At 39.0% G+C, this 25,121-nt stretch overlaps 1 protein-coding gene across 2 annotated transcripts; it reads right to left on the reverse strand.

Moving 5' to 3' along the window:
* Window positions 1-1,041: 1,041 nt before the first annotated feature.
* LOC137256035 (cyclin-dependent kinase 12-like) lies at window positions 1,042-24,653 on the reverse strand. Of its 2 annotated transcripts, XM_067793693.1 has the most exons (12): window positions 23,972-24,653; window positions 19,483-19,953; window positions 19,051-19,104; window positions 15,128-15,781; window positions 12,199-12,363; window positions 11,512-11,648; window positions 10,403-10,573; window positions 7,695-7,884; window positions 6,998-7,159; window positions 6,562-6,756; window positions 4,926-5,057; window positions 1,042-4,374 (listed from the first exon to the last, which is right to left on the reverse strand). In XM_067793693.1, the coding sequence occupies exons 1-12, from the start codon at window positions 24,184-24,186 to the stop codon at window positions 3,027-3,029; spliced, it is 3,894 nt and encodes a 1,297-aa protein (XP_067649794.1). In that variant the 5' UTR covers window positions 24,187-24,653; the 3' UTR covers window positions 1,042-3,026. The 2 variants fall into 2 exon arrangements, with proteins under 2 accessions (XP_067649794.1, XP_067649795.1); XM_067793694.1 differs by lacking the exon at window positions 19,051-19,104 and having other exon boundaries at window positions 23,972-24,638.
* Window positions 24,654-25,121: the final 468 nt, after the last annotated feature.

Consider the following 25,121-nt stretch of genomic DNA (forward strand, 5'->3'; position numbering starts at 1 on the left):
GAGTTGAAACTGTCAAATATATTAATGTCAGATTGTCTTTTTGTTGATGAATGAACAGCTTGTATATTTTATGTGATGCACACCGATATCCAAAATAAGACACAAACCTTACCGAGTGTGCTAGTTCAGCTTTATGCCACACTTGGCAATATTCCAGCTATCAGCATATGGCAATGCTCTGTAAATAATCGAGTCTGGGCAAGCATGCATTGCTGAATACCTATTCTAATCAGGATCTTCACATATGTACATGTGCATGACATGTGCACAACTTACCTATCAAGTTATGGTTATGCATTTTGGGCTGGAGGCATATTGATAATGAAATTATTCTGTTCTAAATCACTCCGAGCCTTCTCTTCTTGTGCATCAGCGTAAACTAAAATTACCTCTTTAAGTAGTCCACAAAACCTACCATGATTAACCATGGTCAAATAAAAATGAGCCATCTTAGTTTCGTGTTTTCAACTGTATTCTTAGTTCTAACAGATCAGCTTAAACAAGTGGAAAGTCTGTGGTTAGTTTCTTAATGCTGTCCTCTACAATATTCCTGCTAATGGCGATGATCTGTAAATAACTGAGTTTGCACCAGACAATCAATCGATCTACACCATGAGCATCAATCTCAGTCAAAGCCAAGCAGTGCAGATTGACAACTTTGACGACATACTGACATACCACAGATTAAAATTCTGGAATCTGGACTTGAACCTCAGATCCTGGCATGAATAATGAAATCATTGCTTAAGTGGTCATAAATCCTCTTTGGATACACACACACACCCTTCTCATATTACGTAAACAAATTAAACATACCCACAAATGCTTACACAGCACATATGAAAATTAGCAAATAATATGGACAAATAATCATCAAACATTAGTACAATAATAAATGACCATATCTATATCATTAGACTCACTTGACCAAAGACTTTAACAATTGGACATTATTTCTGATCTACAAAATTTCACAAGCACGAAAATAATGTGGGTAAGAGTAAATACAAATTTCAAACTAAGCAAAAACGACTAACACTATTCTCACAAGTATGTTTTTATTCAGCTGCTTCATAGTACAATGTCACCGAGTCATAATTGACAGACATCAATCATGTGACACTGTTCACAAAAGCATGGCAAATTGACAGCGAAGAGGGTCTTACCGGAAAGAACACTCATAGCTATCAATACAATAAAAAAAGCGAAATTAACCAGTATCCAATCAGCTTATTTACCACCCGTGATCTATCCAAGATAAACTTTAATAATTCAATTAAATATGTAATTTCTTTAGGGATCATCTAAAACTGTAAAACAGAAGGAAGGAATGAATGAAAATGTGATCAAACTTAAAATGAGAGAAACAAAAGAGCACAAAATATTCAAGAACCCGATTCTGTGAGAATTCTTTCTGCTTATGTACCAGATTTATGAATAAAGATGCAATTCATCAAGTTACAGGAATGTGCGACATGAAATTATCATATTCCTATGGAAACGAATGCTTCCTTATTGATGCATCAAACCTATATCCAATTTGTTCCATATCTATCTCAAATCTCAATTATGACTAAAATCAGCAGTGATAAAGTTTCCTGGGATCACCGATGCTTACTGCAAAGGGTTACAATCTTGTGCCCCCCAAAACTTTAATATACAACACTACTGTCATCAAAAGTTCTTACTAATATGTTCAATTTATAAAACGTTAAGAACATGAAAAGCGAATCCCATTTACAAACAGAACCAAAGTGACTATTTCCATAAACAAAGTGTATCTTAGTGCTTCAAGAAAGCAAAGAAAGAAAGCCTAAACACTACATAAAAATTCTCCTTTTTTACAGGTCAATTTTGCCACCAAAACATTATGAACTGAGAAAATTGAAGGGTAACAAACAATTCCAAATTCATATCCAATCCTTTTTATTGATAGAGAACAGGGTGCCGTTTTACAAAGCGACTTTAGTGTTATGCCAGTCGTAAGTTGGTTAAGATATGTGAGTTATGATCACTTTAGCTCAAAGGTTGCATTTCACAACAAAACTCTGGTATGATACATGTCAACACTTAGTGTCATATCCAACAAGTTAACAATATATTTCGGACAAGTAGCTCATGAAACTGCCCCAAATATTCGAAAAACCTAAGATCATGGCTTCCCCACCTCCACCCCACCCCGAAAAACTGGTACACGAGGAAAATACATCACTTGTTAGCAGCACATGGCAACTTAATGTCAACCAAATGTACATTATCACCTTACTTAGACACTTTATATTCAGTGATCAGAGCATGGTGAACTGTTCATTGCTTAATTCTTGGCACGATATTCATGCAAGATCGATGGACCAAAGACATGGCAGTCCAGCATAAACAAAACAATGGTCATTTCATAGATAATCTTGTATGGTAAACAAAGGAAATACATTCTTTGATACAAGAGTATAGACTAAATCCTGATGAATATGCTTAAAAGCTGAATGCACATGATCAACTGATGGCCGTTCAGTAACCACTATCGTGTACACTATAATCAACGTCCCACCACAGAGGACTAGTCATGAAGTAGCCTGCAGTCAAGAGGAATCGATCATTGCTATTTCAACTGCATCGATCGACTTGTGAAGGTTATGTCTTGTGAGCTGTGAAGTAACGGGATGATCCTAATTCTGAATCATTTACAAGACTTTTCATGATTTCCTGTAGTAACAGGAATTTCACTGCAGGTGTTTACCGACGACCAGCAACAATTGGGTGCTGATCACCAGCAAAATATTCATGTGTACCAGAACAGTGTGAATCACAAAAATCGCATATTTACAAATCGTGACATTGATATCCAACCTGAACATATATTCTTAATTTGTAAGTCATCTCAAGCACCCATTCCCTGACATTCTGCACTAGGAACTGTAATATTCAATAGTCGTCCTCCAAAACATGACAACCCCAAATATGCTAGCAATCAACCTCAGTTGCCTTGCCATGGAATAAACTTTTGATTTGACCAAGAGTCGTCTGTATTATCTCCAGTTCCCTTGCCCAGGATATTGTCCCTGGGGTCCAGGGTAGCTCTGCATCATCGGTGCGGGCCCTGACTGTATGTTCCCAGCACCTTGGTTAGGGTGATGAACGCTCGGTCCTGGAGGGGGGACGGAGTACCCACTTCGGCTGAATCCAGGGGGAGGAAGGGCTGTGTTCACTGGAGGAATTCCTGGAGGGGGGGCTTTGTACTGGTCAAAGTAACCCTGAACTTTCGCCTTGATGGAGTTTGATGAACCATCCATCCCTTGTGGAGTGGGAGCAGGACCCTGTGAACCGTAGCCGTAATTCTCACTTGAAGCGCTTCCTTTGGAATCATCTGACCCATAGCTGAACTGCTTGTGAATTGGGGGACCTCCTGTAGATGAGGTCGTGTTTGTGACAGCAATTGTGTTCCTAACCTGAGTATCAGTCTTGAGTGCATCTGTTGCTATTCCTGGAACTGTCGACTTGGGAACACTATAACCATAGCCCTGGCCATACCCATGCCCAGACTCTGAGGCCCCATACGAACTCTTGACATAGCTTCCTCCCCCACTACTGTCAGAATCACTACCCCCCATCACCTTTGATCCAGCCATCACCCCTATTCCCTGTTGGGCAAGTAGCTGAGCTAAAGCTGCCTTCACCCCAGCATTCTTATCAGAGGAGCTTTTTTCCTCGACAGAGGTCTGGGACACAAATGAAGAAGGGCCTCCCCCAGAGTTATACCCGCCTCCATACCCATGACCCGTTCCTGCCTGGCTGTACATGTCAACAGGCTGAGAGCCATAACCCCCCTGGGAGTTCACAGCCCCTACACCCTGTTTACCCTGAGGGGGTGCAGCCATTAGAAGCTGCTGTTTCAGATTATCCAACAGTTGTGAAGTCTGCTGGTCCACATTAATATTCAAGCTTTTCGCTATCTGTGACACACTGATGTCTCCCTGTGCAAGCTGGATCAGTTGCGCCAGTTTGGCTGCATTTGCTTTGTTAGCTTCCAGGGAGCTCTGCCGCTCCAAAGCAGGCAAGGCATCCCCAGCGCCAGAGTTTTTGTCCTTACCAGCTGCTTCCAGTCCAGGAATACTGTGTTGGTCTTTCGTTGAGCTACTGTTGCCAAACAAACTTGTAGGCTTGCTGTCACTGAGAGATGAGCGTCGGTCCCCTCTTCCTGAATCTGCAGCTCTCCCAGAAGAGTTCATGTCCCTTCCTCTTTCCTGCCGCAGTGGTTGCTGGGGTGTGTTCTTGGACGCGGATCCGCCTTGTTCCTGTTCCTTGCGCTGTTGTTCTCGTAACTGTTTCTTTCTTGTCTTGCACCACAGTTCATGACAATCCTGGTCTCTTGGCAAGCTGAGGAAGAGAAGTAAATAAGTTACAGCTATCGTCAGCAAACTGATTCACCTGAAACTGTCTACAAAACACGTCTACAAAATAGTGCAATGGAAACACTGGTATATATGACGGGGTTCCTTAGTTCAATTATCAGTTTATAATACCTCTTTCTGGAAGCGATATATTCAATTGATGACAACCAAAACGTGACACTGAATATATGTTGCATCATGCGATCACCCTGTACATGTTCAGCTTTTGAGTGATGTTATAACCTTGCCACAACTTACTCAGCTGTAAGGCGAAGCTATCGTAACATCATATTTAGCAGCTATGTGGGTTTACTCGTTTTAAGTCGCACTAAGCAATATTCTCCCTATATGGTTGCTGTCTTTAAACAAATCGCTTCAGGACCACACAGCCCAGTGATCAACATCATAAGCAAGCATCAAACAACGCAACTGGGCTGCAATGACATGTCAACTGATTCAGCAAGTCTGAGCATGATATCCAATTTGCAGTCTCTTGCGACAAGCAAATGTGAGACATTAAAGCCTATGCACACTCACTCTGGAGGGGGTATGGAAGCAGGATTGATGTCTCTGAGCCAGGGACATTGCAGTCCTTGCTCCGCGGTACAGCGCCGCGATGGGTCCAGCTCCAACATGTGGTCCATCAGGTCCAGAGCTGCCTTCGGGATGCTGCAACACAAAACATAAGAAAATTTCAAATTTCTCTGATAGAGAGACCCCCAGCAGTTTAACTTATGTCACCTCAGTTATTAACAATTACATCGTTTGTTGCTTAAAGTCCCACTCAGCAATATTCAAGCAACATGGTAACAGCCTGAAAATAATGAAGTCTAAACATGGGCTCAATTGGTTTTTTTGTTTTAATGCCACAGGGCGACTTTAAGAAAGTAACTAGTACTGACCAATTTTCCATTTGTATGATATAATCATGATGACGAAATTATGAAAGAACAAATCAACATGGTATTTGAAGTTAATGTTAACTGGACTATTTATTGAAATGTGATAAATAGCAAAAAGAAAGTTAACCCTACTTTATTATCATTGTGAAAATTAATCGCTTCATTTGGAGCAGATATCAAATGAAATTCAAGCTTATTTGCAGTTTAAAAGCTGTGGGCGGAAATTATGTAGGAGCCCATGGACAAGTAAGATACTGTTATTTGAATGCACGAAAAAAAAAACCCCAAAAAAACCCAAAACGGACTTGTACTGGGAATCAGGCAATTTTTTAATTCCTGCTGAAACGGACAATCTAGTGACCAACAGCATGAGCATTGACCTGCACAACTGGGAATCTATGATGTGTGTCAACTCAGTTGGTGTGGGAGTCCTGAGATGCAAACCCTATTTTGGGACAAAGTGTAATACTGGATGTCAAAAAGAGTAATGTAGACCTAAAAAATGTAATACTTGTCTTCCGGTCATTTTGATATCGTACATGTTTTCACAAAAGGAATATTCTAGACAGAAATACATGTCGCCAATCATTGTAAAACTATGCATCAAAACTTATTGTCAAGTTACACAAGATACTTTAATTCCTAACAAATTAAATAAAATGAGTGCAATTCTGAGGATAAGTAATTTCTATTGGTGCAAGGCCATGAGTGCATTATGAAACACTTTCTTGTGAAATTTTATCCACTTTATTCATTTTCCTATTACCAGTAGAATAGCGTAATTTTCGCATATCAAGTTGAATGGTGTAATTAGTTGGTTGAAATCATAATAATTACACCCAAAGCTTAAAGGTTGCCATCTCTATGAGTCTGACCTCTGGGATAGTCACCGCTTAAATGACAAGCATGGGTTACTGAGACCCAACAATTACATTGAACAGGCTGAAGATAGGCAACAACAGGGATATGTATCTCATGTACTGTCCAAAACTTCACAACTGAACAGACTCAACCAATTTACTTTGTACTTATTGTTGCCTGTTTCCCACTCTGCATTTAGGAGATAGGGCAAGGATGGGATGCCTAGGAGTCGACACATGTACGAGATGGGTATCACTTCTCAAATGCAGCATGGTATCTCAGTGATTATGGCTTAAATAAATGGCCTTACTCACAACCACCATTCTACCACCAAATTTATGTCACTATTTAAGTGTTATAACTTTGCTAGGCCTTGTGGCTTTTTCACATAAGCCTTCTCTATCACTTACAAGGAGAACTCTTCTCGGAGTCTTCGGCGGTATTGTCTCTTTGGCTTGAATGTATGGAAGAGTGGCAACTTGATGACATCCGGCCAGTTGGCAGGACAAGGGGAACCACATGTCTTGCTGATCAGTTCAAGTTGTGCAAACTCTTGCACTGCTGCGAATATTGGCTTACGTGTGAACAGTTCACCCAAGATGCACCTGAAACACGTATCATGCCATTAAGAACAACTATGCACCTGTCACACATTGACATCCAAGGATGACTATTGAAGTAAATCAACTATTGCAATAACAGTCATCTACTGTAACATACTTTTGTGATAACACTAGTCTATTTGCTCATTTGCTAGTTGTGCAACAACAAACTCAGCAATATTTTGCTTCAGGTAATACTAAACCAATTTCTTACCCACCATCTTATACCTGAATCAGAACTCACCCCAAACTCCAAACATCAACAGGTGGACCGTATCTCTCCTCTCCAAGGAGTAGTTCTGGGGGACGGTACCAAAGCGTGATCACCTTGTTGGTGTACAAGCGATCACGGTCGTCAGCGTGGTAGTAGCGCGCCAGACCAAGATCGCCCAACTTGATCTGGCCTCTGTCAAGACACATAGTATAAGTACTCTGTTCCAACAGTCAACATTGATCACACTGAGTTTACATTCAACACACAACATGAAACAACTGGAAAATGTCCCAATTCTATATTGAAAACTTGTAGATGAGTCACATTGTTACTTCATTATTTACTTGGAAGACACAAATGCTGTCTGAAAGGAATCAGTTTGTTTTACACCATTTTCTTGGTCATAGCAGCAAGCAGACTACTTTCATACAGATTCTTTTTTAGCAATATTCCCGTGTTGGGAACACTATGAATACTTCCAAACATACAAAGAACTATAAAAGAATAAAATTTCAATCTTCAATAATTCATGAGAATGATATAAACTGAATGAGTGTTGTCTAATAATCAGTGTTAATATTACAAATTGACCATGTCACTAAGATACGATACAGAACTAGCTTAGGAACACACTGTTACAATCCCATCCCTGGTGACATAGACCATCATGAAAACAGCTTAACTCTTTTTCAATAAATGAAAAATGATAGGAAAGACAATCACTAACCTGTTATTCAGCAAAATGTTTGAACACTTTATATCTCTGTGAAGAAAATTCTTTCTATGACAATAATCTAAACCATACAAAAGTTGTTTCATAAATGATGCTATATTTTCTTCTTTGAAGGTCACAAAGCCTGATTCCAGCAGGCCCATGAGATCGTGGTCCATGTATTCAAACACCAGATAAAAGGCACCTGCAAGGGAAACCAGGACATTTCACAGGGTCTTCATTCTTTGCAGAAAATGCAGGGATGGCAACAGGTGAAAGTGGTTTCAGCTGAAAATCAGCTGTGGGGTCTAGGGGCACAACAATGTATCTAAAGAAGTTACAGAGAATTTCTGATATTTTATAAATAATTTCTTCTCGAATATAGACTGATTACAAGACTGATTGATTCGTACTTAAATCATTCGCAGAAAATTGCCATCCCTGAAAATGTGATATAAATCTTTACAAGTGAGACAAAATCACTTTTCCCTCGCACCATGGAAAAATCATTCATCTACTGAACTATAAACCAGTGGTTTGGACTGACTAGTCAGTACCATGTTTGTAAAACACCAGAATGAATATGTTAGCATTGACCGTATATTTACATAATGTGAGATTTATACATTCAGAAAAACAAATTTGTTGTAGCATTATGCTAAGGGGTATTGAGGTTTTGTGTGTGTTTTATCCATCTAGCCTCTGACTAATATGGGATGCATAAAATCCTTTATAAATACTCCTCATCACAATGCTGCAACTAATATAAACTGTCCCTACAAATCTGACTTCATCGCAATTATGTACATCACGACTATTTATGATGTCATCACACTGTACATGAACCTGAAGAATGAGGACTACGATTTTATGGATATACAACTTCTTTTATTCTGTGGGTGCAACATTTCGACATAGATACTAATGTGGTTGTCAAGCAAATGGTACAGGGTAATAAATTTGTGGAGTGAATATATACATGAATTGTTGTTACAATAAATGAGAAGACAATGAGTTGTTTATACAGTTAATGGGGTTTATGTACACAAACTGATGGGAAGCCAGAAGTTAATAAGGACTATGGTAAAGCAGATTGGAAGCCAGTAGAGTGTTGTTATAAGAAAGTGGGTTGAAGTACAGAATTATTTAACAAATGATGATATGCGAGTGGAATTTGTATATCTGTAAATCATAGTCCTCATTCTTCATCTATGCAAATTCTAGAATGCCAATCAAAGATGCTGTACATCAACCTTCTAAATTGTATAAACTCAAATCTTTCATGTAAATATTCCTTTCTATTACGTTGTGTATAATGTTTTTGATAACGGTCTACACCCGAAACTTAACATCTATTGCAATAAAGAAGTCTATCCATAAAATATAACATTCCTCTTCATCATACCAGCTAAAAAATGCCACTCAAAGATGTTAATGTGATTGACAGTTGAACTTGTTTATGTGCAACACTTGTTTTGATCTCAACTGGGTATCCTAAATTCCTTTGAGTTAGCAAATACACTATACCCACCTCACTCAAACTCAATTTCATAATTTGTGATTTTCCATCAATTGTAAAAACATAACAAAGTTTAAATGTTGGTTACCGTGTTTGCTATTTATATTTGATCAGTAAGATGAGAAATGATAGGAAAGACTGCACTGCCAAATATATGTGTGGAAATAGGCGCTCTCAATACAGCTCTGTTACTTTACCTATTCAAGATTTGACATTTTTCTGTATATGTATGTACAAACAAATTTATTGAGTTTTAACAAATACACAACAGGCACAATAAGACTAGTTTTTTTTTACATATATTTTGTATTTTAGTGTAAGTTTGCAGGTAAGCAGTCTGCGTAAACTTAAGTCTGTGTAATGTCTAAGAAAGCCTAGGTGAGGTAGGTGAGATAATCTGTGAGAGACTAATGACCATCCAATCAAATGTGTGACAGACGAACAGATTTAACCTGACAGACAACGGCTACTGTTTAGGGTTTGGCGGGACTTACAAAATTCCCCAGTCATTGATACTGGATCCCTTGACAAACTAAAATCTGCATAGAACAGAGATTTGACCTGCAGTATAAAAGCTTAGAGCTTTCTGAGGACATGGTTACCTTTAGCTATTATTTCCGCATGCTGACATCTTTAACTGTTTACTCACTACTGACAGTGTTGTAGAGCGCTTAATGTGGAGAACCTGGATGCAATCATCCTGAAAACAGCATTCTGAATCGTTCGAGTACAAGCCGTTTCGAGGTTAAGTCCAAAAGGTCTGTGCCAATGCCCCCTTTCATGATTTAGTAAACTGTGTTGTGATTGTTAACTGACACAACCTCCAACTAGGGTTCGTTAAACTCTGCAGAGGAGTGTAACGAATAATACTGAGACTATGTTTACTTTGACTGAAATCATATGAAGCTGGAAAACGACACTATCTGTAATAAGGAGTGACCATGTAAGTGTGGTTTTACAACACTATAGGCAATATTCCAACAATGTCTGTCAGGGATACTAGAAATGGGCCTCGTACATAACCCAGATCATCCGTGTGACGACCAGATGCTTACACCGAAAGGCCAATGTATCACCCTAACTGTACAGAGAGAGTGCTGGATTGCTGAAGGCAACAAGTAAACAAAAAAATGCCTGGAAAACCAAAGGGAGACAACTCAGCACAACTCTGAGATCCTGAGTGCCCAAAGTATAAGGCACAAACCTTTATCTTTCTTGAAGTCAAGCACATCTTGCTTGTCTGTCACAATCTCCTTCAGATTTACAATGTTTGGATGTTGAAGCTGTCTCAGAATTTTTATTTCACGGACAGCTGTGATTGGAAACCCTTCCTTCTCGTTCTCTAGGCGCACTTTCTTCAAAGCCACAAAGTCATCTGCAAAAGTAGGGAAAGGTCAATGGTTATCTGTTCCATGCTTTGGTTACCTAAAACTGGTCATCAATCCCAAAACATCGGCTCTTAACATTTCACAGCAGACCCTCATCAGAGAGAAGGTCAGGGGGAATATGTGGCCATTGAATTTGGGTGTGAAACCAAACTGAAGGAAACAAGAAGACACAGTCACCAATATCCCTAGCATTACCTCCAACTTCAGTATACGTCACACTTGTTGCCATGGAAACGCCAAAAACATTTTATTCAGAATTCCAAAACTATCAAAAGGCACCAGTACACCACTAGAGCAATTTATGTGTCACGTTTGGTGAAGAAATATTGAACGGTTTTAGAGTTCTACTCCGGAAAAGACAGTGCGCATCCCCCCCCCAAACGTGTTGTGGGGGTTAACAGTCTTCCAATTGTAACAATGCTAACAACATGCCCCATCACCATTATGCTTCATTCCAACTTACAACATCACTACTGATTAACTTATCAGTTCATGCAGACATGTGCTTTTGCAAGAACAGGGGCCCATACATCCACAAAACAGAATACCATTAGATCGATAATTCATCAGGGTATCAATTAAGTATTCATACAATAGCTTTCAAATTTGTCTTTTAACTGAAGCATGAGCAGCTACAGTTAAAATGAAACATTCATACACAGATTTAAATGGTAAGCATCATCGCACTACGTCACAGTATGCTATATCACAATATCAATAACACATACAAGAATTATATATGATGTATACTACACACATCATTAACTATTTTAGCTTTCAGCAAATGTTGCATGGTACTGACATCTACAATGTTGGGGGATAACAACAATCTTGCTCTGCTTGTGGTCAACAGATACCTGACCTATGGTTTCTACGAGCAGGGAGTTGCCACATGTGTCTTGGTACAGTTATATGCACTGTGTACCTGTGAATCTGTCCTTGGCTTTATACACCTGGCCGTAGGTCCCCTCTCCAATGATTTCAAGTATCTTGAAGAGCTCCACACTCCTCTCTCCCCAATCTCCCTTGATTCTGTCATCTGTCCGCCTTTGAAGACACAGTCTGAAACATAAGGAAGAGACATCCTCTACTGTCACTCACACAAAACATGTCCACCTATCAGTCAAAAGAGTCGGTTTTAAACATACAATTTTTAGGGGTAACAAGTAACAAGTATGAGGGGATGGGAACCTGAAGTAACAAGTTATATCCACTGGGACAAGCTGAGGTGTTGGGAACCTGTTCTGACCATTTACCCTTACAGTAACAAGGTACGAGGGGATGGGAACCTGAAGTAACAAGTTATATCCACTGGGACAAGCTGAGGTACTGGGAACCTGTTCTGACCATTTACCCCAACAGTAACAAAGTACGAGGGAATGGGAACCTGAAGTAACAAGTTATATCCACTGGGACAAACATGGGGTGTTGGTAACCCACACTGGTCAATCACCTTGACAGCTTCAAGCATGGGGTACCTGAAATCTACCTTGGTCCACACTATCCAGATCTTTTAAAAGTGACTTTTAAGTGAAAAAATTACATCATCTTTACCACACCATGATGGCAGTTTCAAATCCATGGACATTAGGTTTTAGCAATTCTGTCTCACCTTGGCCTTTTGAATTTTGCAGGTGCATCATCAGGTTTTGATTCATCCTCCTGCTCGATGTCCATATCTGCATCATCATCTTGGAAGTTTTCATCCATCCCAGGGGGCATTGGGAGGTCTGATATTCCCCGTGGACGTGCAGGAGGTGGGGTAAGCCGCCGCTCACTGTATAAGAAGGAAGTATTTTATCATCCAAGCCCAGCTTACAGAGGAAATATCATCAGTTAAAGCTTTAGTGTTATTACCTGGAATATACTGCTATTACGTAATTGCATCACAGCTACCAGGTACAGAGGTGGGACTAAAAATTGACAGATCATAGAAATCAATAATTGTTGACTAAATATCTATTGACTGACAGCTGACAGAAAAGTAACATTGACGAAAGATGCTAAAAGGTTTGAAAGAAATCAACCAATTCTGTATCGCTGTTGAGTAGTCACCGATACTCTCGCGACAAATTAGCAAAACGGCTTCCTGAACATTATTAAGCAGTAACAAATGAAGAAAGATATAACATTGTGCATACAGTGAGTAGACAAACTATATGTCACCACAATTTACCTTTCGATAATTTTTAATGATTTGTCCCATCAATATTGTTTCTGATTATCATTTTTCAATTATGCCAGCCCAATAATAAGGCAATCTTCTTTGGTGGTCCAATTCACAGTCACCATACTTCACACTGTTCTTAAACTGATACTATCTACACTGACGATTTGTCACTGATTAAACATAGAAAGGATATTATGCAGAACTAGTTCCAGTGGTTATAATTTAATACAACTAGAACAGAACACGAGAAAGAATACAAGTTTTATACTGCTTTCAGCAATATCACGATGGAGTACACCAGAAATGGACTTCTCCCAGTGAACCTATGTGGGGAATTGAAGCTGAGTCTTCACTGAGACAAGTGAATGCCTTAAATACAAGGCTACACCACTGCCTGACATGATATGAGACATGATGCAAATCTGATGATCGGACTCCTTGGAGAGGACATTACAAACATATTGAGAAAATCTATACTTCAACCACTACCATCTTGTTTACACTTTAATTTGTTGTCTAATAGTGCCCTCTGCAATACTACAGCAACAATGCACACATCTGGGGGTTCGTTAAACCAGTGATTGACACAAATCATACACAAAAGGCAAACATCAATCTAAAGTACTGTCAGAAAAAGAAAATAGCTTCTTTTAAAATTTTTATCTACAATATGCTTCTTTTAAAATTTTTACCTACAATTTACATAGTAGACAAATGAGTAGTCTCAAAAATATATAATTTTGATAGCAACAAATGAACCTATTTAAATTAAAAAGGAACCCCTTGGAGAGCAGAGATTCCCGAACCTTAGAAAATATAGCTTGCTTCATACAAGGCTTAAGCATTGCATAGAGGGGCTGGGCAGTATGGAAAATGTGGTTCAGAGAAATTCTCTTAAACTAAGTAATGTCTCTGTGGTAGGGACAGGAGACTTTATAGTCATCAATGTCCCCTGCAATGGCAATATACTCTTCAAGAATATGTCTACTAGTTTTGATGATACCGAATGTTTTGGCCTGAATATCTCAAAGTGGAAGGAGAGTACTGAAAAGGATGGTAAGTTCTGCTCCAGAGAGGAGCACTACCACCAAATTCAGTTGATGCCAAAATTGACAAGCAATTACTAGAAACATTTTATTCAGATTTCAAAAACTACTAATAGGTACCAGTACACCACCAAACCTATCTTTGTGCCCAGTTTGATGAAGAAGTAGTGAACAGTCATCTTCTGAACCAGAAAAGAGCACACCCACCAAATTCAAGGTCAAACTTGTTGCCAGGGAAGCGCAAAATGTATTATTTTATTCAGAATTCCAAAACTTCCAAAAGTGACCAGGACACCACCAGATCTATCTATGTGACATGTCTGATGAAGAAATAGAGAACTGTTTTTAAGTGCTGGTCAGGAAAAGATGAATGTGCATGGACACACACACACATGCAATGCATACTACCCCTCTGGGCTGAGGGACAGAGATATAAACAAAGATGATATAATCCTTTAGGAGAATTAAACTGGGGAAGTAAACCGCATGAAATAACAATTTATAAACAATATCCAGTCCTGCTGATCTTCAAGTGATCATGCAACCAATGTTCAGTTTTCTATTGGTATCCTCCTCTCCTGCATATCTCAACATAAACTTTATGAAAGAAAGATGCATAAGATGTTAATCAACTGATAAGACATTCACAAACACATGAAAAACCATAATATATATTTGAGATGGCCTCTTGTGAGTATAGGTAGCACACACATTTCATGCCAGGTGAGTTGACGATCTGTCATAATTGGCTGAGCAATCAAATTGCTATTTTTATTTGGATCTACTGGTTACAGCCCCTTTATTTATGTTTTTTAAAAACGTTTTGCCCAATTGTACCCTGAAGTTAGGTCGATGTGGGTTATTTCGACACATACTATTCCCGACTGTGTAAACTGAAAGGATACAAAGTAACTGCATAAAAACAGTTTTTTCCCCTAACAGTACTTGGTGAGTCTGACCAGCCATTTGAAAGCATCTATTACCAAAAGCAAGGATTGCTGAAGACCAATTTTGAAAGGAACTGAAGACAATTCTGAACGGTGAGCGAGTTTGGTTTTACATCCAGTAATATTCCAGCTTTATAATTCAATCTAGTAAATAATCCAGTCTGGAACTGAAAATCCAGTGATCAGCAGCATGAGCACTGATCTAGACAACTGAAAAACGATGACATGTGTCAACCAAGTCAGTGAGCTTATCCAAACAATATCGTTAGTCGCCTCTAACAAATTACTGAAGAACAATTCAAACCCGGATAGTCATGACCAGTTTAAAGGGAAGCTTAAAACAAACTGAACTCTTCACTATTACCAGCATGTACACACCTGTAGGGGCTTCTACTGCGACTGCGCTCACTCTCGCTGTCCTCTGGTGACAACTGTGGCATGGGCAGTCTTGTCAGAGATCCTGGGTGGTAGGCGCGTCGGTTCTCTTCTGGGTTTGGCATCCGTACACTTCTCTCATCCATCCTCATTTCTAGTCTTTCACTCCTACTCTCCTCTACAACTCGTCGCTCTTCTATATGCTCATTACCACGCTTAATATTCTCTACTTTTATCACAATGTTTTCCTCTATCTGTCCTAAAGCCCGTTCGGGCTTCTTTCGAGGGGGTGTTATTGAATGTCTAGATTTTGGCATCTGTTCTGGAGGTGATGACGGAATGACAATTGGGCTCTCACTACGATTCACTTTCACATCCGATTGAATTGGCCTGTCATTACGAGTCCGTCTATTTTCGCGTGCTCGCTTATGCTTGCTCAACTCGGCCGCTAAGCTTGAGGCATATTCTATGTGAGGATTGTTTCTGTTGTTGGAATAAGACGAGCCACTTCGCGATGGACTAGGGGACGGACTGACCGAGTCCCTCCTGTAGGAATGACTGCTGTAAGCCTTAGAACGACTGTTGTGCTTCTTGTTGGAATACCTTGACAGTGGGCTGAGTCCCCGTTCAGGAGACCGTCGCGATGACTTGTGTTTCCTGCCAATGCAAATGACATCATTTTAGCTTGCGCAAACTCCTTTGCCTTTAATTCCATGGCATATTAATTAAACACATGATTAAGTCAACTTTCACAATCTTGGCTCTTCATCAATATCATTTTCAACCTTCAGTCAGCAATTATGGTACACAAATGGTAATAGCACATCCACGTCTGTTCATTCGAAATTCTTCTGATCCATCACCAAATGCATCGCCAAGACAATTTGGATTACTATCAGTCATTATCCTTGAAAATACACAAATGTGTTAATGTGTAATTTACAATTGAAATGTTTCCCAGGTCCAGTAACTGGACCCAAGATTCAATACAAGTTATGATACACCCAATGGGGATATTTAATATTTTTCCACCACTACCTTCCAAACTGTAATCAGAGGTTTTGGATCAGTGAGTGAGTGAGTGAGTGAGTGAGTAAGTAAACTTAGTCTCAGTGTATTTCGTTACACTCCACCACTGAGTCTAACAAAACCTTGTAGAAGGTCGCATCAGGTAACCTTTGAGCGACCTTTTCAAGATAAAAAGTTCAAAAGGTATGTGCCTATGTCCACTTGCACGATTTGGTAAGCTGTGTTCTCACTGGTCAATCTCAAAGGTTACCTGACGCAACCTCCCATAAGGTTTTGTTAGACTCAGTAGTGGAGTGTAACGAAAAGTACTGAGGCTAAGTTTACTTAGACTGTGAGTGAGTGAGTTTTTACACTGCTTTTAGCAATATTCCATAAATACCGTAGCAAGGACAACAGATATGGGTTTCACACATTGTACCCATCTGGGGGATTGAACCCAGGTCTTTGGTGTGATAAGAGAAAGCTTTCACCACTGGGTTAACCTATCAGCCTGTTTTGGGTCAGGAGGAATAGTGCCTTCCCAACTGGGATAGTGGGGAAAATGTATGTAGAAGACTTATGTAAACAGAACTGGAGATAAGATAGGTTTCACAACAGATTAAAAGGCAATATCAAGGAAACAAATAAGAAATAAATATCACAAGCGACTGTTAAACTTGGATAGTCGTATCCCAATTCAGTACTACATAACCTTGGTTTTCATGGAGACTAAGATACTGATAGCCGTCCAGGAAATATAACAGAAGGTGTGATTGTTAAAAATTCCTGTTTTCACATTATCACTAACTGTTACGCATTAATTAGTACGTATTCAGTGATGTGCGAATTATGCTGAAGGAGACATGTCTGGCCTAAAGCTGTCAGGTGATGCCATCACAGCATCATACTTAGCATCTATGAGGGTTTGTTTTCCACAACACTCAGTAATATCCCAAGTATGTGGCTGTGGTCTCTAAATGATGAGTCTGGACCAGACAATCTAGTGATCAACAGCATGGGCACTGATCTGCACAACTGGGAACTGATGACATGTGTCAACTAAGGCAGAGAACCTGACCATCCGATCCCATTAGTCGCCTCTTATGACAAGCATAGTCACCTTTTGTGGCAAGCATGGGTTGCTGGAGACCTAATTCTATCCCATATCTTCACGGGTCATATGCATTGAGGTACTAGCAAAGTTAAAAGTAGTCCAGTACTGTATTTTGCACTTTTGTTACACCATTAAGCAAGTGCACTTAATACTTTTCCTGTTGTTGATATAATTACATGTTAGGGAGATGTTTCTGTCACTGCTGGAAGCATGTCTAGCCTACTTCTCATTCTGAAACTCATTTTTCTGCAAATGATGTCCCGCAAGTAGTGAAGCATCTTAGTTTGTTACCCCATTACCTCTCCTGAGAACATTGTTGAGCAAAGCCCCATCGTCCAATGCTGGGGACAAGTCAGTTTTCATTCTGGGCAATTAAATAATGGTATCTTACTTACATTGTCTGTGTGCTACAAGATAATTTCTGGTAACTGCAAATATACTTCAATATTACTTGGATTTTACTACATGTCTGCTCAAAATGTTCCCATCACATTTCACAAAGATAATAGAGTAGATTTACCGATATCTATCTTTGCTTGTTATCACTTCTTGATAAATAGTCCAGCAAATACCATGTTGACTTATTCTTTCATAATTACATTATTATGATCATATCAGAAATATCTGCGCAAGGGGAAAAGCATCCTCGATATCTCCAGGGTATACGTTCCGGTAAGTCTCCACTATACCCTGGACGCATCTACGGCTCTGCCCAATAAATTTATTACCTCCCTTGACTGTCTTCTGATCCAATCAGGTGTCTACGCTGGGAAGTTGAGCGAACCAATCACAAATCACGTTCGTTTTTTTAATTATCTAACCGATTATACTTGGCAACAGAAACCATGCAGAGGTTCTCTGGAAGAGGTAGAAGGCTTTCTTGCATGTTGTTTTAAAGTTTCGGACCTGTCAATTTGTTTGTATGACTTCCCTAAAATCTGGGACGCACTGCGAACAGAGACCATATAATAGAGCAAACCTTCGCAGTTGCGACCGCTACCTTTGTTGACACTGGCAAGCTCGGTTATAACGGCGGCCTAGCTGATTGGCTACTGTGAGAAGGCGGAGCCAACAAAGGGAGGTAATAAATTTATCGGGCAGAGCCGTAGATGCGTCCAGGGTATAGTGGAGACTTATCGGAACGTATACCCTGGAGATATCGAGGATGGGGGAAAAGTAGTCAGGACAAGATACTTTCAAAAAGTTTTTAAGAAGGCAAATGTTAAAGGTATGCTATTATTGGCTAACATATTTCTCAAGATTTGTTGTTTTGTCATTGGCATAAACCTGACACTGCTTCAAGCAATACACAGAAATGGTTTTCCCACAACATTAGTGCATGTGATTGTCATACTGAAAGCAGTGATCAAATAGCACTAGTAGCGAGTTTGATCAATGATAAAAGCCACCCGTTTGGTATCATTAATTTGCTACCACTATTTTGCATAGTACTTGTTTATACCACACAAAGCAATTTTCCAGCTTTATCACAACAAGCCTGTACCAGAAAAATCAGTAATTATCAACATAGGCATCAATCTACTCATTTTGGATTTGATGACATGAATCAACCAGGTCAGTGAGCCACATCACTAAACCCTCTCACAAGCACAGGCTGCTGAACACTGCATTCTAACCCTGATCTTCATGGGCTCTTGTGCAATGAAAACTTCCTCCTGCAATTTCTATTCCTGGTAAGGAACATGTATATAAGACACTCAGCATGAAGTCAAAGGTAGCTTAGAAACACTTATACAAGCTTGTGCGCAAAAAGCCACACAGCCGAGTCAATATCTGGACCCACCTAGAGAGTCCTCCAACTTTACTTTCATGACTATGTAGTTTCTTACTGTACTCCCTGTAATGGACAAAAGCACTGTACAACATCACATGATCAATATCATCAAACAATGACCTCCCTTAGTACACAGTATCATAAACACACCTGTACACAGTATCAAAACACACCTGTACACATTTTTTCCATGACACTGACAAAAGCATGGTAAACAGAAGAAAGTGACAAAACTTTGAACATGCAGAGTATTTTTTTTTCTCTAAAAATTCTCAGTTCAGTCTGCCACAATTTCTTTAAAGTCCTTGAATGTGAAGACAAGAATTCTTTCCATACAAGCAATTAACCCAATTTAGAAAAATAATCTTCCACAAGAATTTAACGAGACATCACAAAATAACAATTATTAACAATATATGTGATTTCCATAAAGATACTAACCTAGGAGGGGTTCTCTCCCTCCGATCGTATCTTGCATTGCTGTAAGGACTTGGACTTCTCGACCGATACCGCTTGCTTGTGTTCTTTGGACTGTAGTCCATACTGCGACCCCCACTATATGCCCCTCCTCCACTAAACGCCTTGGGCATGTCCCCGGAGTAAGCTTTTGGGTGCTCCTGATGCTTTAAATTAGATTCACGGTAGCTTCTCGAAGATTCGCGCATCTTTTCTGGAGAATAGTTCCTGGGTCTTTTGTTTGACTTTCGAGCTGAAGAGCCCGAATACGGTGGGCTTTCGTCCCTCATGACTGGAGAGTTACTCTGACTCCTATCATTGAGGTATGCACGTATTGCTGTGGCAGGGGACTCTGCACGTCCCCCTCGGGACCTCTCTCTGTCGGACACGCGACTGGGACCAACTCTACCGGGAGATCTTGCTGCACGTTTTGACAACTCAACTTCAGAATCCGAACTGAAACAGACAAGAGTTCAACGTGGGGATGATTTTACACCAATATTACAGAAATATTATGATGTGGAGGGTATACCAGGGGCCCCTTTCACAAACAATCCATTACTAAGGTTAATCTTAACTCCCATTCTATAACACTGAACCAAGGTTACACTAGCGACTTATGTGACTTACTCTTAATGAGGGAAGCAGATGTTCTATGAACTTTCAGCACTGCTATATAAAGTCATTTTTATTATTTTATTATCATAATATTGAAACAATGACTATGTTTCCACAATACAAAAATGTTTCACATCACTGAAGTCTACTAAAGTCGTTACAAGTAAAAGAGTATAGAAGTCAACATTAGAACTCATATCTGCAAAATATTCCTGAATTAAAGGTTCCAGCAATAAATGCATCTCATGCATGACTTACGAAGTTTGAATGTATTCTGACTCACATTTAATTAATTACATTTTTACTACAGCTGTCTCATTCCCAAGTGAACTTGAACTGCACCATCATACAGTCTACAGAGTCTTTTAAGTGCCTACATTCTCACTTTTGGCAAACTGTCAAATGCAACTTAAATTCAAACTTCCTGACATAAGTAGAACTTCAATTTAAACTAGACACAGACATCTATCAGTGTTGGATTACTTGCATCTTGCCAGACAAACTGATGTTTTAATCTGTACTATTTATAGAAAAACACTTATATACTGCACTCAAAATACATCAGGCTAATGAGTGAATGAGTTCCGTTTTATGCTGCATTTAGCAATAATAGAGCAATATGAAGACTGGGGACACCAGACATGGTGTTCACTCATTGGACCTGTGTGTAAAATCACACCCTGGTCTTTGAGAAAATCACACCCTGGTCTTTGAGAAAATCTCACCCTGGTCTTTGGGAAAATCTCACCCTTGTCTTTGGGAAAATCACACCCTGGTCTTGAGATGGCAGATGCCTGAACCACTATAGCATCCCATCACCCCAAATATGCCTACTGGTAACAAAACAATACAATTAAGTCATTTTAAGGTTTGTGGGTAGTTACTCTGTTCAAACCGAGCTGCATCAACTGACCAAAAGCATGAATATCTTTCAATGGAATTATAACTACAACATAACAGTAGTTTGATGAAAATAAAACTGCAGGTTCATGCTTAGGGCTGGGACGATTCATTGACGCAATGATACATCATGATGCATTTATATTTGATACAGCTATCATATCATTGACTGGTGAATTGATACAAAACAAAACAACGTTTTATCCCCATGGGATTTAGTCGATGCTGTCTGACTGTTTGTAATCATTTGTTTCTAGGGCTTAACTCAAAAAAAAAAACCCAAAACATTCACTATCTCTCAACCAAAATTGGTGCATACATCAAAAAGGATGTAAAATGATGCCTTTGTTTTTTTTACAGATTTTTGTCATATTATGTTTCTTGGTTTCCATGGAAACAATTTCGCCTTAATCTCAAAAAGGAGGGGTGGGTTTCATTTCAAGAGAACAACTCAAAAACTTTTCAACATCTTCAGCAGAACTTGGCAGATGTATGATCCAGAACCTGAAGTGTTGCCTTTTGCTATTTACAGAATATTGGCATTTGTTTTTCATGGCATTTCCATGGCAAGGATTTATAATTAGTCTAGAGAAACATCAAACTGGACTTTAAGTGTCAGATGCTTTGTTCTTCCAAATATGCTTTGTTCTTCCCAATATGGGGGTGGGGGTGTGTGTGGGTCAGTCATCTTCTGATGACTCTGGTTTCTTAATTACAATAGTGTTATTGTTACAAACAAATACCTTAAGATAAATCATTTTAAATCTTGATAATGAGCCATTCTTTCAAGGTGTATGTCTAGTGATATGTATTGTATCATATTTTAAAGTATTATGATATATATTGTATCATGACAGTGTATTGTCCCAGCCCTAGTCATGCTGATAGATCAATTTCTCTTATACTTACATAGCAGATATGTAAAAAGTCAGTACATACTGAGCACAATCACATCCTACCACGTCAAGTGCCCATGTCTTTCTTTAATAGTTTAACCTTGAGATCTTGAAAAGAAAAATGATATGGAACAGATTTCTTTGTCAGCTGCAGATGAATGGGATACCGTTCGTTTATGTAAGTACTGATATAATCCTTGAACAAAATAATAACCTGATATTATTGCTACAATTTCAGTCAGTTTAATTTTTTTACATTTGTATTTTGTACATAACACTTGATCACTGTTATAGCATGTGTGTGTGCAAGTGAAATACAACTGACTTAGGCAATGTGTGAAATGTCTAGATATTACTGTGCGCCACATTACACAGGTCCTGTGGTGCCTGGCTAGCAAAAATTCATCAGGGCTACAAAGTGATAAGTTTGCACTGGTCCAAGTGACCAGTGATTTTTGCTATTCAAAGCAGGACCAGATACGACCATATTGGTATATGTACGAATATAAAATCTACACGAAATGACAGGAAATAATTTAGAAAACATATCAGATATGCACTACAGCAATGGGGTATGGTCTAATAATTTGCACACATATTCATGTGAAAAGTTTTGTTTTGTTGACTTTTTTTTATCTCTTTTACCAAGAGTAGCAATGTTGAGGTGCACATATATGAAATGAAAGAGAAGTTTATTGGTACTCCGGTTTTCTTTCAGTGCTCTAAATGTTATCTTAAGTTTTTCCAGAACTCCTGTATTGAATAAATAAGGAATGCATGATCCTGATGTTAAAAAATTGGAGCCCTGTCAAAGATTTGGGGCATTAATGTTTCTTGATTTCCATTGCAACAATTTGTACTTAATTATTGAACTATTAGCAGTCACACAATGCATCTATAGTTTTTTGTTTCTACTAAATAGTACCATCAGATAATTGCTATCAGAGACTCAGCAATTACAATTTATCGATGGTTTGATGCATAGTTATGGTTGTAAGACATGTTGATGATAAAAAAGCTGACTCTGGGAGGTAAACGAGTCCTGTTAATTTTACTTGTATTCAGAACTGAAAATGACTGAATCAAGGATTTGAGGGTCCAACATCCTAAATCAAACATTTTGGTCTGAGTGAATCATTGCAGCCCCTGTCTGCTGATTTCAGAAAATGTGCTGGCACCTATCGGCACAATGGCTTATGTCTCAGGACTTGAAACACATTTATAACCTAACTGTTGGTTGAAGTGGAAACATTCTTGTCTGTATAAAGTTCTCTCACCTTGATCACAGGTGGTATGACTACTCATGTAACCACTGTCAACTAACCCTGGAAATTCTTTAAATGGGTCCACTTAAGATTCTTAACACCTTGGCACTTGCATCTATTGTAATATTTCAAATTCGCTTATTTTCTGTTGTTAAGACAACACTTAGAAATATACAGTTATATGACAACTACCTGTAAATTCAGTGATTGATATCATAATACCACCAGGTAACACAACGAAAGGTTGATGCGTGTCAAAGCTCAAAGTAATAAATCAAGATCTCATCACCTATTTTAATCAGTCTCCATGGAAACAATATGAATGCTTTACACAAGTATGGATTGTGAAATTTGCTCACTTTTACCATGTCTATTGATTGAATGCCAGTAGCTATTTACTGGCCAAAAGTTAGGGACTTCACATCAGCAAGACTTTTTAGGTACATTGTTCTGAATATTTTTCTGGAACTACAAGTTGGCTTGTCTCTTTGGAGCCCATAATATATTTTTCGGTATGACAATGCATCAGTTTTCAGCCTGAAAACCTTATATCGATAATGTCGCTTTACACCACAACTTATTGACATTCGCTGTATGCGTATTTTTAAACAAATCAAGAATATTTCACATGGCAAATTTCCACGTGAACTGCCTGAAGTGACCTTGACCTTTTTCGTTGGTAATATTCAACTCAACAGACTGTTTAATAATATCTTATTGCGTGAAATCAACGCACACCTTAAGAAAGCAAGCACGACAAACATTATGTACTGTTGCTAAAACACATATCCTTACCTAATATCATCGTAACTCGATGCTACAAGTGATGGCTTCGGGACGGGCGCACTTTTCTTCTCCTCCCTTTCTCTTGACTGCTTGTGACGCGACTTCTTCTTTTTCTTCTTGTAATTGGCTTGCTGAGTTGGAACTAAATGGGCATATGATCTGGCATCATACTCATCGTCGTAAAATGGGCTTGCATGTTTTCCTCTCCGTTTCTGCCTCGACATATTCACATCGTCCGAGGCCTGCAAATGGGCCAACAATGGCGGACAGAAGCCTTGTCGTCAACTCGTTGAAACAATGTGAAACGATACAACGATGAGGAAGTTGGACGGTTAAGTAACGCAAAATCGATTAGATTCCTTCATCGTTATCATTGAAATAAAATGATCATATCAACTTCGGCTCAATCCATTTGATACGGTTCTGTCTAATGAGATTTCATTAACTTTTGAATCCAATATGCTGTATCAGCACAACAATGTTTATAGACGCTGTTTCAGTATTTTCTCACTTATTGCTTTAAAATATTTGAAAGAATATTTTCTGAACTCTTATTTGTCACGATTTTATCATTTTGAAATACAGATGTTACGACAAATGTCGTGATTCGAACGATATCTGCACGGCAAGTAAGTGTGCATTGCCAAAAGCGCCATAAGCCCTGTCAATGAAGCAATGCATTGTGGGAATCAGCCACTGTTGCGTTCGGGGCAGTGGATTGAGGCCAGGAACAACGAACATTTTGCGATGCGTGAAACAAACACAAATTTATATAAAGACTTTAAACTATTCAGTTAAGTCATAGATTAGTTATAACTGAAAGAAATCAGTGCGTATATGTTATTAAATATATAACCACGCATTACATTTGTGAACTAGTGGACAGGGGTTAAGTTCAGATAGGGGTTTTCTTGAGAGGGGTCGGGGTTACCGCACAGAGTTCATTTTCACCTATTTGCTCTAGAGGTTTAAATGGTCATTTGATAAACAGAAGAACCAGTCCTCAGTAGCTGCTTTTCGTGAGAGGTGACGAACGGGATCAGGTCACTCGTCCTGATTTGGTTGACACATGTCATGGTATCCCAGTTGCGTAGGTCGATGCTGATGTTGTTGATCACTGTTTCGATCCGGGTCCTGTTGACTGAATGATGCAGTCACG

Source organism: Haliotis asinina, chromosome 11 (assembly GCF_037392515.1).
Source record: "Haliotis asinina isolate JCU_RB_2024 chromosome 11, JCU_Hal_asi_v2, whole genome shotgun sequence".
Lineage (NCBI taxonomy): Eukaryota > Metazoa > Mollusca > Gastropoda > Lepetellida > Haliotidae > Haliotis > Haliotis asinina.

What these genes read in the sequence shown, in the direction of transcription:
- LOC137256035 (XM_067793693.1), bottom strand. Translation starts at nt 24,186, where the DNA reads ATGTCGAGGCAGAAACGGAGAGGAAAACATGCAAGCCCATTTTACGAC. An exon ending in AAAGTTGGAGGACTCTCTAG is followed by an intron (nt 15,782 to 19,050) that starts GTGGGTCCAGAT and finishes TTGCATTGGCAG; the next exon opens with GAAACACAAGTCATCGCGAC. An exon ending in AACATTTTGCTGAATAACAG is followed by an intron (nt 7,160 to 7,694) that starts GTTAGTGATTGT and finishes GTGTCTTGACAG; the next exon opens with AGGCCAGATCAAGTTGGGCG.